Here is a 17,538-nt window from a genome sequence, read left to right on the forward strand (position 1 = left end):
CCAAGTGAAGGTACGGGGGCTCCCTGAAGGGAGAAAAGAAGTTTGATTTTGCGCCGAGCTCCATTAAGTTAAGCTGCAATTATGTATTCTCATGAATCAAATCTGCATTTCAGCTGTCACATTGCTAGTCTGTAGTTAGCAGTAACAATGTTGACTACTTTCCGTCGGTTTGCAAATGTTTTGCAGGTAGGCAATTGTTTTCCTCAGGAGTTGGCAACCCACATTTTGCCACAGCTGGCTGCATGTTTGAGCTTCTAATCAAGAGCGAGCGAGAACAAAACAAGCCATCATGAGTTTAAAAAAAAGAAGCCGTGCTTTTTTTTTCTCCAGCTTGAAACGCCCTTGAGTAAGTTCAAAAGAGGCAAGACCAAATGCAGCTGACTTGATTATCAAGTTATAAGACAGTGAGGAGCAGTAGAATCAGTGGTCGGCATGTGATCCCACATCACTCTGTGTTTGTACGTCTTTCTACACAAAATGTGGATCATGCAATTTTATCGTTAAAATCAACATGCACTTTTGTGGCCCCTTAGACACCCAGTAGTCCGAAAAGAGATGTAGCAAATCTCACGGGGCTGAAAATTTGCTCGGTTGGCAGCCCGGCATCAAATTAGGCCTGATGATCGGCTTGTATGCCCTGCTTCAGCTATGTGGTAGTGCAGAAGCAACCTTTCCATTTCCTCTGCTTTCATCGGATTCCACAGCTCACGAAAGAGCTCTTATTAAAGAGTGCTAAACTGCCAATCTCACCTTTGATTTATTGTTTGAACATGACGTGCATTGCCAGCAAGTAATAGTCCTGTCAGTAGACTCCTCGAGGCTGAATAGTCACTCCAGCTAGTTTCATGCTTTTTGTTACATTTGGCTTCACATTCCAGGAATTATCATTGACTTCTCAGCTTTGACACTTTCCCATCTCCCGTCTGCCACTTTGTTACTGTCACCTATTGTTGATCTATTGCTTCCCCTCCCTGCATTCCTTTCTTTTTTTATTTCTCTTCCACAATAGTTTCTCTTTCATTGCAACCCCATTTAACTCCGTATATGCTTTTACATTTTGCCCTGTGTAACCGGGTTCTTCTGTGTGTTGTCATGGTGATGTCAGCAATGAAGCACTATTCACCGTTTCCCGTCTCGTGTGTGTGACACAAAAATGACACGCGGAAAGAGCTTTTTATTGTCTCTCGTGCTTTCAAATGACTCAGGAAAATTCATTTGCAAGCGCAAATGAAGTCACAGCTATTTATGGAAGACCTTTTGACTCTTAAATGCATCCAAACTCTAAATGAGGTGTGCAGGAACACTTGAAGAACATCATAATTAGAGTGTAGTGTAAGTAAATAACAAACAAAGAGAAAATATAAGCGATGCAGCCGAAGGGAATTTCCGCATGTGACCTGGTTTTCTACTCCAGTTGAAATCTGACATCCTGGTGAGAGAAACTGCAACACATTCTTCACATCGCACCAGTCAACTGACAACTGGCATGCATTGTGTGTGTGTGTGTCTGACTCTCGGTGTTATGTGTGTACGGTAATCCTAAAATGTCAGCTCACTGACTCAAAAAAATGACAGAAATTTTAAATGAAAACATTCACATTTCAATCTTCCAGCTAAACCCACGGTACCCTCACTTCACGAATGAAAACCAGTAGGCTACAGCCATCTTGCAAGCCAACATTTCTTAAAGCGCATCCAGACAGAGTTTCTTTAATATTTAGGATATATTATTATTATTATTATTATTATTATTATCCATCCATCCATTTTCCTAGCCGCTTATCCTCACAAGGGTCGTGGGGGGTGCTGGAGCCTATCCTAGGTGTCTTTGTGCCGTCAGCTGGGGACACCCTGAACTGGTGCCCAGCCAGTCGCAGGGCACACAGAGACGAACAAGCATCAGTGCTCACACTTGCCAGCCCTCTTTCATCCCGTCCCGCTGTATATGTGCATCCACATAAGTCATCAGAGGACTCCGTGTGCCTGTTTTAAAAACAGCCTTTTATTTCTTTTGCAAACTGCAATGACATGACTTCCTTCTACAACTTAAAAGCACGGAGTCGAATAATGTTGAGCAGTCATCTCAAGCAGCGAATACACATATCGATGATTGGATCTAGTTTGAGTGTGAACAGTCCGACTGGCAAGTCTCATGGAACGTTTTTCAGCATTCAGTGTTTTCCACAAACATGGTGGATGCGCTGTGCCGAAATGGTACCGGAATGTTTTGGCATTCGGTCAAAGTGGTTACGATTAGGACTGTAATGATCTAGTAGCTAGGATGACCTTTGTACAAAATTCTCCTAAATGCGTGGCATTGGCCTGGTCCATAGAGTTAAAGGGCTGCCTACATGATCGCACCAAACACTTGCGTTCCAATTTTCATTTGTGCACGGCCAATCCTGTCGACACAGAATGCCGCGTCCTGCTCCGTAGAAGTGTGCCGTCTATTTTCAGACCACTCGGTCCAAATATTCAAAACATAATGACACTTGTGTCCCTCAATTTGACAACAAATTGATGAGTGGGAGGGTTGATTCCTCTGCCGGGTTCCTCTGAACAAACTGGTTGCATCATCCTTTTGGTTCAATTCGACAAATCCTAATGATTTTCAATGATTAGGCCAGCAAGTGTTTGATTGTGAGTTTTCCATCACGGATGGTGCCACTGATGTAACATTTCTAGGTTGGTGGAGATTGCGGGCTGGAGTAGCTGATGTGCCAGTCACAGCTGATTATTAGGCAGACGTTTTGCCCAGGATGTGGTAAACGGGAGTTATTTTCCATTTATTTATTTATTTATTTTATGATTTCGTCACTCATCACTCGGCATGCCATCTGCTCCAAGAGCGGTGGAAGTGTGTGGGCTCACTGGCAGTGGTAAACAGGCTGGACATACTCCGGGGGGAAGTAGCCCACGTGTCCATGGCAACGGCCCCTCCAGCGCAGTGTGTCGGAGCAGTCAATGAGCTCGATGACGTCTCCCCGCAGGAAGCGTAGCTGCGAGGGGTGGTGAGGGTTGAAGTCGAAGATGGCGTGGGCGTGGTGAGGACGCTGTGCCAAAAGACCACGAGAAAAGATGGAGCAGGAAGTAGCAAGCGGAAGGAGAAAGAAGGAAAAGATCAGTCTTGTGAAACTCAAAATGGCTTCTTGTCTATTTGCACACATTGGATGTGAGTAAACGTGTTTCTACTCCTTACATGGACTGTCGTATACACAATAAAATGTCTAAAACGACATTTCCGTGGGCTCATATTTTACTGATAACTTTGTCTGATGTGTCAACGTTCCATCCACTCATTTTCTTGAGCACCCGTCCTCCTCATTAGGGTCACGGGTGAGCCGAAATAAAGAACTCAACAACAGAGACAGTTTTCGCTGAGAAAGCAACACAGAAGCAGGACAACACATTCAATAAATATTCAGTTGATGACTAATAATTCTCAGGAGTTGGCTGACTGACGTATTCTGGTTGGGCATCTGTCGGTGGCAGGGTGGGGGAGTGGGGGTGGGGGTGGTAATATGTTTGGACAAGTAGCAATGATGTAGACGAGATTGAAATGGACAGCTGACGGTCACTTTGGACTCAAATAGGTTTTATTTCCGGCAGTGATTTAGACTCATTTGAAATGAATTCAAAACCCAAAACAAAACAACAGTTGAGGCACAGCTAGAAACTAACATGACACCCAATAAACCCGAGTGTTATTTTACTGTACCTAAAGAATTTTTTTTTTTAATGTCCAGTGAGCGTAACAGTGAGTGAATTTTTATTTTTATGTTTCGAGTGCGCTTATTCTTCTTCGCCCTGCATTCCGTGTTGAATAATAAATGAATGGACCTGTGAAGCAAAGAGACATCATGGCAGAGAAGGCCGGTGCGTTATATTTACATCATGAATGCACACTATGTGGTTGATAAAAGCATTTTGTTGAACAAATTATATATTTAGTCAAAATCCAATGGCTTTCTACTGCTCTTTCCGGAAGATGATTTTAAAAAAATGATTAAAATGCATATACAGGCTTTGTTCTTTATTTGACAGCGCATAGCTTTTTATCAGTGGCAGGCCGATGGCACCGAAGAAATGACAAAACACAGGGAGGGAAAAGGCTCAGCTCGCCAAATGCCGAGTGCAGAGGAATGCATGCGACGCTGAGATAACATCACACACCTACACACTAAAAATAAAACTGCCTTTCAACAAAATGTGCCCCGTCGCTTTCTGTCCCGCTGTTTGTCTATAAGTGCACAAATACAAGTCGCGTTTACTTTTCTCCTGGGCATCAGCCCTCCTCTGATCTCTGCAGCTCTCGCAAAGTGAAAACAGTCAAGCTGGTGAAAAAAAAAAAAAAGCAGCTATTTTAAGTTGCGCATTTCGAACCTCGCCGACCTCTCTCTGCTGTCAGTTGCACTCCCGCTGAGGAAAGTAGAATACCGATGCTTTGCAACCAATGCACTGGGTGGGTTGTCACTTTGGCGCAAGCCCCCCCCCCGTCCCCCCGATAAAACTGTCAGAGAAGGAATAGAAATACATCAAATAACTTGTGCACTTCAACAGTTTGTTGATTTGGCTTCTTGTCAAAATACGAAATCATTTCAAGGTCTTGCAAGGCTTCTAATTGATTGGCTTTATACGACAACTAGGTGCAGTGTTGTACAATCCAGAGACCCCCTCTTATATTTGAAGTGTTGTTTTTTAAAATTGAAATTAAATTGGAAAATGCTCATAGAGCACATTCCCTCACAAGTAGACATCTGTCCCAACAAGTCGCATTCATTTCCTCAATGCTAACCAACAGTACAAAAAGAGACTGACTATATCATTTGGAAAAATTCCCCCCCCCAAGGAAAAAGGGCGTAATTTACATTAAAAATGCTTCCTTTCAATATTTTTATGACTTTCAATTTGTTTTGTAAAATGCCAGAAAAAAAATCACTCATAACCACATCACATTGCTTCTGCTGCGCAAGCTAGCCGCAAGCAATAATTAAGGAGAAATTCAGTCTTGTATCCGCTCATCTAACACCGCATACAGTATTGACAATGGAACAAATTGCTCCCTGAACACCAAGGGGCAACAGCTTTGTATGGTGAGGCAAGAAAAAGAAACGAAACAGTACTGCGTGGGCCCCCCGACATTTTGTTTCCAAACGATGTCAAACCAAAATGGCTACATTAGTTGACAAGTGTTATTCAGTGTCTCGGTGATGAAATGCGGCCTTTACCACTGACAAATTAATTGTGTGTGTGTGTGTGTGTGTTTGTGTGTGTGTGTGTGTGTGTGTGTGTGTGTGCATATACAGTGTACAGTATATACTGTAGATTAGCATGATAATAGTGTTAGCTTGTGATATGCTGCACTTGGTTGCTCCGCGAAGAAGTGCTGTTGTTGTTGTTTTTGTTTTTTTTTACCCTCATTTTCAGACACATTCAGGTCAGGGCCCCAAAAAAATCTTCGCAAACCTTTCATAAATCAGATGAAGTGATGTTTTAGTCTGAATCACAATCTCTCTCTCGTCAGACCTGACAAACACGTTTTCGTGTTCTGGCACAGCCATTAACTTGCTTTCATGAAAGCTTATTGGAAGGGTTGAGTTGCTGTAAAATGAAAAACAATATAGTCGCTTATAGAAACAGCTCAAATGAAGGCAGAGGCGTGAAAATGTTAATAATAAGCGACACGGAGCTGATGCGAGAGAGGGAGATCTAATTTCAATTCGGGACACGTTTTAGCTTCGTTCATGCTGTGAAGACACAATTTGGTACGCTCCACCCTGATTTTGGTCAGCTGACGGCAGATCAGCTGATGCTGGCAGGAGCTGTTGTTTGACATGATGACAGCAGAGCGGAGGGGAACTCCAATCAAGATCATCCCTCCCTCTCGCTCATCACTCGCAGCTGTTTTCCTTCCGTTGTGTTGTAACATGACTCTCGAGCATCTTTTTTTCGTGAAAAAGGAGTTGAAAAGGAAACAAATTACTTGGTTGATTAAACAAGCAAGTGCTAACTTGAACAGACGCACTATATCAAAGAAAAGTATCTGGGAGCACTTTTTAATCAACTAATTAATCAATCAAGAGTTGGACAGACTAAAATGTTTAAAGTATTCGTCTTACTAGGCCTCACCTTCACACCATCAAATACCTTTGACATTACAAGTACTCTACACACCAACCATGATTTTTTTTTTTAGGGTGTCATAGCTCTCTTCGTTAGATTGTTTATTTTCTATAACCACACCGCCTAGTTTTGCAACACTTCTTGGATTCAGTTGAGCTTGAATTGATCAATGTTTCATGTTCTGCTGAGTGCAAGCGTAACTCGGATTCGAGACAGGCGTGTGACGCGGCTCTTGATTTTTCAGAGGACCAACATCATGTTGATTTCACACGTTGATTTCATTTTCATGAAGGTTTCCGTCGGTACAAACAAGCGTGCTTCCAGGTCTCAGGCGTGGGTTGCATGACACTACCTTATTTGGATGATTGACACATGATTGAAGCTTTGCTACCACAGCAACCTGTCAATCCAGATGGTTGTGTCGTACGAGCGCAGCTTAGGTACAAACTCCACCCTGCCGACCTCGATTTGAAGGTTAACGGTGGACGTCATCAAACCTTGCTGAATTTGGCCATCTATGTTGCTAGGATGTTTTTTTTGCCATTTCATTTAAAAATAATAATAATTTTGAGAGAAACATGCATACGGGATTATGAGTCCCAAAATATGCGCCGTTCCTAAACGGCATCGTCACTACCCAGATTTATGACAGAGTGCCCCAGTTTCCCAAGCTGCGATGACGAGCACTCACTCACCCTCCTTTAACATTAATAGCATGGCAGATCGAATGCCTTCCCTTGCACCGCATTGCCACACCTCGGAACACCAAACACGTAACATACCGAAATAATGAGAGCACATGTGAACTTGATCATCTTTAGATTTGATTTGATTCAAAGGCGGTTTGGACTTTTATGTCACTCGCATCGACTACAACGCGGATTTATCCAATTATTCTCGGAATCGTGTGAGAAATACGAACAAACGTTCGCTCGGAAGACAAATAGAGGAGCCCACACATGGGACAAGACGCGTTTTGAGCATGGCGCGGTTAACACCTTGAATGTGACGTTACAGAATAAATCCAGGCAGACAAATGAAGGACACGTGGGGGATTTATTTTGCATGCACTCCCTGCCACGCCTCTTTCAGGATTTAAAAAAAAGAAACAAAAAGAGGTCATCAAAATATTCAGAAAAATCTCTCAGTATTTGCAACCGTAATAAATACATTGTTAAATAAAAAAATATATTTTGCTTTGTGATGGTGTAAATCAAAAATGTCGTGGCCAGTGAATTCTATCAAATTAAACAAAATATTTCCTTTCGAGGGACACGACAATGTACAGAGATTTCAGCAGGACATTGATGATGATGATGAAATGGTATGTGAACATATGAAACCGGCTGTATTTTTTATTCATTTATTTATTTTTTACATTCACGTATGTAAAAAAGAATGTTAAAAGTAGAGGTCACGTGCTTACTCTTGCAAAGTGTTCGGGGTCTCGCAGAAAGACGGTCCTCTCCTTCGCGATGCTGTTGCTATGATAGAACTCCACAAGCTCGTTCAGGGAGGAGAAGAGCTCATCCCATACGTAGTACTGACTACAACGGTCCTGCAGCACCTTGAAGTGTTGGACGTGGTCCCCATAACTGTCAAGACAATGATAAAAAAAAAGCAATTATGTATCGGTAAAATATCTTTTTATTCAAAGCTATTTGGGTTTTCTCATGTATACAAATGATTAATGGTTTATAACAACAACAACCGGCTGAGAAAATGACTCATGTTCTGTCTGGAAACAACAACAACAAGCGGGGGCCAACAAGTCAGCCAACATTTTGATGTCATTGTGTCACGAAAGGCTGTAATGTCAAATGGGATGCTCATTGGTGTGAACCGAAAGTTTCATTATTTGCGCAGTCACTGTAGAGACGTTTCAGGAGTAAGTGAGCAGCATCTATGTATAGCATGCGTACTGCAAATGTTGTCTATGCTAGAACTACTGAACTAAATGATTTTCTTAGAGAGTCGCAATGTATGCTGCAATGATTTTTTTTCCCTTCCAGTTTTCTCCTGCCGACACTTCCTACCTGCACCCTGTGGCGGGTTGCTAAGTAACTTAGCAGTTTATCTTTAGAAATCGGAACATCTCACCATGATCATTACTGTTATGTAACCGCCTGTAACATACGGCCAAAGTCAGCTCAACACCCCCATATTCTTCAAATCATAAAGGAGTAGGAGGATGTCCTGTTAGATTTCATAATGGCTAAAAATCTCTTGTACTATATTTGGGGAATTCAGTAATACTTTTTTGGGGAGAGAGAGAGAGTGAGAGAGAGAGAGTGTTTTTTTCGTTCCATAACCCTAACCCAAGTGGGAGCTCACATTGACGTGTGAGGTTTGACCTCACCGATCTGTCATAGGTCTGCTGGGACCGCACGAGTGACGATCAGTTTGTTTCAAGCTGAATTCCTTCTCTACTCAGACGTGAAACTTCATGAACCAGCACAAATGACTCTTTGCTTGCTGGATAGCATTCATGTGGCCCCGTTTGACTCCCCCCGTCTACCTCCACCTCACTTGCGCTAAAAGTCATGAAAATGCAGGAAGAGGTGTCGGCAGAGATTTTCCAGTGGGATGGTTAGGGTGACAGAACATCTCATAGAGTGGTTGCCAATGGCTTCGTATTTAGGATTTCAACCTGGCAGCATTTATTTTAGCAGATACCATTTTTGAGGGAATGAAATTGACTAGTTTGACTCTTGATCATGAAGCAGCAATTTAATTACGTTTCTATAATCGGGCACATATTCATTTGCTGTCTATTTGTCACAGATCGAATGTTATCACTCCCAACGTGTCTTCATTCCTCCACCCCCCCGCAAAAGCCACTCTACTCTCACCATGCTGACAAATGCAACTCATCTTTATCAGCTCATTATGATGTCAGGCGCCCTTTGCCGCACCCTACCGGTCAATTTGCGCAACTGACACTCCTTCGCCGTTTGAGAAGGAGTGGGCAATTTAACTGTAAATGCTGGAGGGGGCGACAATTTTTCAACAGTGTTGCTGGGGGCGGGGGGGGGGGGGGCACGCGGTACCACGCATTTCCTGAACAGATGTATGGCTGCAATTTTAAATATGGAAAAAATGTATGCAAAATATGTGGTCTGAATCTATTTCATTTATAAGAAAGACCGATCCACTGCTCTAACCCAACAACAACAATCATTTTTTCCTCCAGATTTTTTCCCAAGACACATTTTGGTGAAAAACATATTGATTGTTTTGCAGCGTTTTTAAGTTTTTTTTTTTTTTCCAATTTGTCCCTTCATTCCATTCCATTATCTGTGGAGGTTGAAAACGGTAACGAGCCTATTTGGACAAAGTGAGAAGTCGAGTGTAAAAATATCTTGATGTTATGTAAAATTATACAAACGTATGAAAAACTCATTCACTGCCAACCCTCCCAGTTATAATGCACGTTTGGCATCACTCGCCATGGACATGTACATTTGTACTTTCAATTAAATCAAGAGCAAGGCTTTCCAATCATGATGGATCCGTCATCATTACAATCAGGGCCAGAGGTCAAGTAACACGCTCAGGCCGCTAAACTCTTCGCATTGCGACATGATGAACGCGCGCACACAAAGATATAGACTCACACACGCTCTCTCGCCCTTCGCTCTCTCTCCATCCCTCTCATTTGTGTTCTTCATCCACTGTAATTAAGGCCCACGGCGATTGCGAGATTATGTTCGTTTTCTCTGCGCCGAGAAAAGACGAGAAGGGATTGAGACTGAGAGCGAGCGAGAAGCAGACCGGCGATGAGAAAGGCACCTATTGTAGATGCGGAGATAGAAAGCGGTGAGACACACTGACGGCCAAGTTATTTTTACAACTTTTTACCCTTCGCCAGCACGATTGGAGACGCATGAAGGTCGCCCAGCTCGTCTTTCCCTCGACTTCCTCCCTCAATCTGCTTTCACTTCCTCCCTGGTGCCGTCAGCCCCCTGTTCTCTAAACTCACCCTCTGTTTCCTAATCGTGAGCAATGTGCGACGGTGCATGATTAAACTGTAACGAATGAACGCCGCACCCATTGATATGGCCAGCGGTCATTTTTGGAACCATCCCGCGAGAAAAGGAGGATGATGTCAGAGTGGACGAATCAGCTTCGTATGCAAATGACATTACGTCATGTGTTTTGGGGGGGCTGTTTGCCAGATAGTGTGCATGTGTGGGTGTTTGGACTACTTTTTTTTTTTCAATTCTGTTGTCGGAATGGTAACAAACAGTATCGAGCCATAGTTAAACAGCTCAAACAGTGAGAGACATTTTGGATTGACTCTTTGAACGTGAATAGGCATCCAGGCCTTGAGATTTCAACTTCTCTCCCTTATTGTGATCACGCGAAATCACGACTTAGATCGGCCCCGCTGTATTGTTTACGTGACAAAAATAAATACATAAAAGTACTCTGAAGCGAGGGCACAATTCAAGCTATTTTCGGACCCATTTACTTTTAAATATTTTTAAAGCAAAGGGATTTTTTTTTTTACTGTTTCAAATAAATACACCAATGCAACCTGCTTTAATAGACAGCCATTTGTGTGCTATTTTTTTTTCTTTTCTCCTCCTGAGTTTCCGTAATAATGCCCAGACCTATGACAGTATTAGCGACATCATAGCTCTAATGTGTTACCAACACATTCCTCTAACCCTTGAACAGATCAAATATGTCACTGCAGGAATAAACACAGCGTCAAGTTAATATGTCTCTGAGAGCGTCACACGAAACCTTGTAGGCAGCATTTTTGTTGGTTTGATGGACGGATCTTAAGACTCAATCAATGTCAATTTGCCCCGTCTGAATCGAAATTCATGGTGCACCAAATTCCTCACGTGGTACTTGAAGCTTAGCGAGGATTATGTCTCTCTAACATAAGCATGGCCTCAAGTGCCCAGTCCCTTTAAGAAGCCCGATAAGACACTAATGATGACCGAAGACAAACCTTCTCAAAGCCAAACGGCCTGCGGGCGCTTGAGTCAGCGATATCAGAGGTCATGTTAATGAAGCTACCATTCAAAGTGGCGCCCCTCCCTACTTACAGTATGTTATTATAATTTTTTACTCAGCATGCGGGTGTTAAGCGTGTCGGCTTAATACATCCATGTGCACATATTAAGTTTGTGCAATTAAGTGGACATCCAATTATGCTTCTGGGATTGCAATGCCATCGAGGTCACGAAAAGGACTTTGATACCACAGATGCATTTGTGGATATGAGAAAAGTGTCGGATCATATTCATAATAGATCAACATGGAACATTTTTGGAGGACTGAATGTTGTCTCAGTGCGTGACTAAGAGAGCTTCTGTGTCAAGTGGCGTGATTTAATAAAGTCGTATTGAAACCGCACTGTGCTTCATATCTTCCCTCACTGTGCTGTAATTAATGTCAGGACTCACAGGCTGCGTAATGAGGAACAAACATTTTCTTTTAAGAATTGAATTAACTGTATTTGCACAATGAGTCCTGCTTTGCAACACCCATGACACGCAACAACAACAACAGAATTATATTCCTGCTCCCAATACCGCAATATGGCGGCTAAGCATAACTTTTTGCCTGAGTGGAGCTCCTCAACTCGCTTCAGCATAGCACCTTGATGGTGCCAAATTATATTTTTATTGTTTTTTGGGGGCTTGGGCACCATCATAGAAAATGTGAAAATTGTGTTTATCAGTAAGTAATAGATTTTTTTTTCTTTTATGCCGCAATTAGGTGAATTTTTGTGAAAGGTGAACTGCTAATATGCGGGTATTCATTTTTTGGTCTTCCTTCTAGGCAGATAATTCAGTGGCGAGCCAGCCACCTCCCGAGGCTCCACACTTTAGCACCTCCTCTGAGCCCAGGGCCGAGATCACAAGCATCTATGATTGTCGCTGCCTGACTGGCCAAACATTCGGTGCCATTAGCAGCTCAAGATACTCTCGAGTGCCAGATGAGATTAACTCACATCAGGCCGGAGGCTTCTTGCTTTTACCCTCCACCTAACTCCCTCGTCTATCCCTCACGTCCTCCCCCTTTGCCTACTTAATTTATCATGAATTTAAAAATGAGGAGACGGAGATTTATTGCATGACAATACGTTGTCCATGTGGTGAGCACATTTGCCTCACAGGCAGGAGATCCGGCTTTGAATCCCTGTTGGTGCATCACTAAATGTGCAAATAATTTTATTTCAATGGTCTTTAGTATCACCACTTGAATGTGGATAACGGCAAATCAAGTTTTATCTTGGGAATGTCACGTGATCAAACTCAGAAAAAAAAGGTGAGCCGTGATTGGTCGCTACCTGAGCCCGAGTAACTGTGATGTCATTATCAGTTGACAGCAAGTCCCAAAATAAAAATGGGTGCATTTTGATGCTTCATTCATATTTTCGTGTGTTTGGACTCGGATTATTGTTGACTTCACTCTTAGTGAATATTTTTCTTACCTGACCGACATGGAAAACTCCCCAGGAGCACTTTCGCTCTCTCGGACCAAAAATGCTCCACATTCCCTGTGTCTCAGGCGACTTTCTGCTACCCCGCGAGATATCCGACCTGCAAACCACCTGATGATTTGGTAAGAAAAGAGAAACCAATGTTAGGGTGGATATTTTATTTTCCTCTTCATTGGATTTGCCTACGAGTTTGACCGAATCTTTGCTTCATATTCAATGAACGTGAACTATTGTCTTTGGACGTTCTTGTTGCCTTTCTAAGAGAATGGCATTTCAAAAGAATTCTTACAATAGCACAGATTCGTGCTGTCAGATGAAGGGAAGTTCGGGCTGGAGAAAACGATAATCTTTTTGAAGCTATTTTAAAACCGTTGCTAAAATTGCACACAGCATCTCTGCAGAAGCTCTATTTAAAGTTTCAACTACAGTTACAGAACATCAATTCCTATACCTTAAACATTTGCTTTGGAGAAGCCTTTCGCCTGTAGGTTTCATCTAAGGAGCTCCAATTATCATTATTATATTTATTAATTTTTTTAATAAGACGCAGCCTGCTGTGATTTCGCTTTAGCATCTGTCGTCGAAAAAACTTGGAGCCCGTCTGTTGTGAGACAAAGTGATGGAAATGCAGTGTATAGCAGACGCTAACACACACCCATGCACACACGCACGCACCCTTGCAACTGCAAAGTGTGAGATTACATAAGTGAGTGTGTGAGTAGGATGGGTTTGTCTTATGCTGGGATGCAGATGTCCAAACCAGAGCAGAAGATGCCTGGAGCTGTGACACACACACACACACACACACACACACACACACACACACACACACACACACACTCACTCGTGCATACGCAATAATGAGCTCGTCCACTAGACTTTTGCTGGATATGTGGATATGCTGATTTACCAATGCCTTTGTGTGTGTGTGTTTGTGTGTGTGTGTGCGCCTGTACTGTACGAGTGCTTACAACATTCGTGTATGCGTGCGGCATGAACTCACGCGTGTGGCCGCAGGTTGATATAGTTCTTTGGCACAAAGCCTTTTCTGTTGTGGAGCTCGGCCGTGTACCAGTTGGGATCATCCTCCATGTTGGTGATCTAGGAACATATCACACAAAGAGATTAAATATTTGCCCATTTTCGTGCCTGCACACACGCGATTATTATTTGGGCCTAAGGTCACTGCCAATCGTCCTTTTTTTTCCCCTGGCCTCTTCTTTGTGTCTTCTGTTTAATAGGAGGAGTCTTACTAATTCCTATTTTCTGGGTTTGCCCATGTGACGTGCGAAGCTGAGCCCGTTTGGCACTGTGATGTCATTTTCGGTCGACGGCAAGCAGCAAAATCGCCACCCACTGAGATAGAGCAAAGGCGATATTAATATAATCGAAATACTGTGTGACGAGTGGGGCTGTATTGACCACGTTATTCTGTAGAAAATGTTTTATCGGCAACACATGAAAAACCATAATAGTACAGTAGACTATTGTTCCTGCATATTTCATATTTTTTTTAAATTCTAAAAAAGTTACCCGTCTTTGTTACAGCTGCCGCTGTTGTGAAAGCGCTATATAAATCATCATGTATTGTATTGTATTGTATTGTATTGTCTTCACTGATTATCTTCACTGTCGTCACTGATTATCTAGGTCAGGATATGTCATACCCTTCTCAAGGATTTCAATGGAATTGAAAAATGTGCATATAGACGAGTTTGACATCGAGCACATCGATGTGCCCCCCCCCCCCCCCCCCAGCCAGCACTGCTGTTCAATCAGGTTTGAGCACTTGATCTCATGTCTGATGTGTGAAACGTTTTTTTCAGAAAAAAAAAAAGACAAAGGTGTTAAAATAACATCGACCTCTTGTTTTCTCACCTCACCCGCAATGCCCACTCTTCATACTTTTTGCTTTGCTTCTTATTTCCGAGCAGGAAAACGATAAAGTTAAAGAGACACGTTTGGTGATTCAGTTCAGGGCAAGCGTCATGCATTCAAGGTCAAGGTCAAGGTCAAGGTCATCTTTATTGTCAATTATGCTTTATGTATGACATGCAGCATCGATGAAATTTCTTCAAAACTCACAATGGAATTTTCCTTTGCCAAATGGTTGCACCAGATAAAGATCTGGATCCAGATATATTTTTTAAGCAACGTCAATTCAACACACCATTTGTTTTTTTTTTTCACTGTCGGTAGGTAGATTGAACGACTTAAGGAGACCGAGATTCACACAGGAACCCCCTCCGAAATGTCACTGCAACTTCACCCATGCCTGTAGCAATGGCATTAAAAAGATTTGCTTTGACAAACTCCAATACCCCCTCGTTGCCACAAGAGCAACACTGTTTGTGGGAGTTCAATCAGACTTCTGACTCATTTCCTGTTCTTCTACCTTGCTTTCTAACAACTTTCCACCGCTCCCCAAAAATTCTTACTGACGTTAAATGTTCCGAATAGGTGGATGATTTACTAGGTTGATTTCAGCATGTGGGGGATTGTCGGAAGGAAGCAGCAGACTCAAGGAGGTTTTGAGACATACTTCACAATCAAAAGGTGATGGCAGAGCCAATTTTCTCTTTTATGTTTTACTGCTTCCACAAAAATAGATTTTTATTTCGGCGGTGCTTTTGTGTCATATTTGGCAGTGGAAACAAATCCCCCCCTCCCAATCCCGTAACAAGGCTATTTTAAAATTGTGAATCGACTTACTACCACCTTACTAATGCTTTACTACACACTCAACTTTCACCAGTCAACTTTGTAGAGAGATGTATAATGCTTTTTGTAATGCTTTGGGGCTGTTTTTGTTCAGCTGGAACTATGACCAAAGTGGAGGGAATTATGAACAGTTCTAAATACCAGTCGGTGTTAGCACAAAACCTTCAGGCTTCTCCTAGAATGAATGAATGAATGAAATTGTGGGTGAATTCTGAACACAGCCAGATGCCAGTTACATGTGTCGCATGCAGTGGACACATCGCCATTCATAACTCCGCTTATCCCCGTCCAACACGACGACGACGACGTAAAAGATGAAGCGCTTGCAAGTTTAGCGCGGCACTTCATCTGGCAAGTGCCAAACTTTAGAGAACACGTTCATTTGATTTATGACCCTCTGCTCACTCTCGTGAGGCTTTCAAATCCAGCGGCTTGATCTCTTCTTGTCCATCACAATGTGATGAGCCCTGAACGGCTGGCATCTTTACTAATCAAGAAAAAGAGACCCAGCTGTGCAAGCAATGCCGAGTTCTCCTCTTTAAAGGATAACGTGAAAAAAAACCCCACATCTTCCGTTACCAACAATCTTATAAGTCTTGTTTGATGCACAGTTTTGTCAACTTCTTTATGCACCGATACAAAAAGTATCTCGAATTATTATTATTTTTTTGCCTTACCTTTAATAACTCTCCTTTGTTGAAACTGAGTTCATCGCCTTCTGTGGCACGAAATGTATACAGTGCCACCGCTTCCATGCTGAAAACCCACTGAGCACGCGTACACTCTCACACACACAACCACAGGGTCAAATACTTCCACAAGTGTTCCACAATGATGGGGCGGGGAGAATAAAAAAATAAAATAAAAAATACAAAAACTTAAAGAAGACTATCTGGAAGAAGAGATGGTGCCTGGTCTGGCTGCGGAGCAAAGGATGAGAGAACGAGCGTCAGCTCAGAGAGAGGAGAAACACAACTGGCTGCTGCTCAGCAACACACTGCCATGAGTAACATTCTGAGAGCGAGCGAGAGAGAAAATGAGCGACCGCACACAGGATAAGAGAGTGGGAGGCACTTCCTGTGCATGAACATTTGTCTCATCAGCTTTCTGGTTTGTGTCGACGCCGAGTCGGATGTTGATTTCTGTGAATGTGCATCTCTGAATAAAGGCAAGGCTTGAATTTTGCTAGCAAATATAATCCTCTCAGAACGCACCCGATGCTGAAAGGTGGTACCATGTTTGCCCTGCATTTCATTCAAAATCTGCTAAATATATTTATGTATTATTATTAGGCCTACTCATGCTGAATTATAGAGCAGTATAAGACCCGCAACTAAGCCATATCTGCCATCTAATGGTGAATGTTGATATTACAACTCAAAACTACAGTCACTGCTTATTTGCAGTTCGGCACCCACAAATTTGAATATTTGCAGATTTTTGTTTCTTTTTTTCTTCAATATTTAGAGGTTTCATTTACCATTTACAGTGTACCTCCCACACACACACAGACTTCGCTATTGGGCTTTCTTTAAGTTTCTTATGTTGGGGCCTCTTAAAACTATAAGAAAAAGTGCCTGAGAAATATTTAACTGTGATATATTCTACTTGCTACATAAAATAGAATGAAGTGCGTTGAATATTTAATGATGGCAGAGAGCGAGCAATGTGTCTGCCACACTGACGGTGAGTGAGATGTACGGATGCATGTGTGAATCCAGCAGCAGGCACGGGGTGAGCGGACCGATGGTCGATCTCATCTTGCGTCATTTTTAGAGCGAAAATCACTCCAGCATGAAGACCCCTGGAGTTCTTGAGAAAGTGCTCTTTAAATATTTGAAGGGACAATTTCAAGATCCAACAGCAATGCACAAGTTTGACACGACTTGTGTAATGTGTACATGTTTAGATTCAATGCAATGGCACAGCAATCCACCCTGAACAACCAAACTGGTGGCCAGTCAGGTGCAGGGCACAATTTAATAGGAAATCATACTAAAGTCTTAGTTTAGCTTTGGTAACGAGATCCGAACTGCACTTTTCCATAGCATAGCACTACTAAGGAAATTTAGGCAGAAAACTATAAGTAATATAATAACATTCAAAATAGGTTTCTGTGAAATTGCACTATTTCTTTAGTTGTGGCTAATGTTTCAGACAATTTGTGACTGCTAGAAATAAGTAGCTGTCTATTTCACATTAAATCTTTTTGATTTGATGTGAAATAT

At 42.3% G+C, this 17,538-nt stretch overlaps 1 protein-coding gene across 1 annotated transcript; it reads right to left on the minus strand.

Annotated features, from left to right (window-relative positions):
* Nucleotides 1-1,980: 1,980 nt before the first annotated feature.
* Nucleotides 1,981-16,368, minus strand: grapa (GRB2 related adaptor protein a). The gene is made up of 5 exons (XM_052049186.1): nucleotides 15,988-16,368; nucleotides 13,593-13,690; nucleotides 12,581-12,700; nucleotides 7,550-7,718; nucleotides 1,981-3,053 (listed from the first exon to the last, which is right to left on the minus strand). Exons 1-5 carry the CDS (start codon nucleotides 16,063-16,065, stop codon nucleotides 2,868-2,870), a joined length of 651 nt encoding a protein of 216 aa, XP_051905146.1. The 5' UTR covers nucleotides 16,066-16,368; the 3' UTR covers nucleotides 1,981-2,867.
* Nucleotides 16,369-17,538: the final 1,170 nt, after the last annotated feature.

The sequence above is a fragment of the Hippocampus zosterae genome, chromosome 17 (assembly GCF_025434085.1).
Source record: "Hippocampus zosterae strain Florida chromosome 17, ASM2543408v3, whole genome shotgun sequence".
NCBI classification, from domain to species: Eukaryota; Metazoa; Chordata; class Actinopteri; order Syngnathiformes; family Syngnathidae; genus Hippocampus; species Hippocampus zosterae.

Bases quoted from the DNA above. Each gene is read 5' to 3' on its own strand.
- grapa (XM_052049186.1), bottom strand. From the start codon at position 16,065: ATGGAAGCGGTGGCACTGTATACATTTCGTGCCACAGAAGGCGATGAA. The intron at 7,719-12,580 runs GTAAGAAAAATA...TTGTCTTGACAG, and splicing joins GAGTTTTCCATGTCGGTCAG to TTATGGGGACCACGTCCAAC. The intron at 3,054-7,549 runs GTAAGCACGTGA...CTTTTGGCACAG, and splicing joins ACCCCGAACACTTTGCAAGA to CGTCCTCACCACGCCCACGC.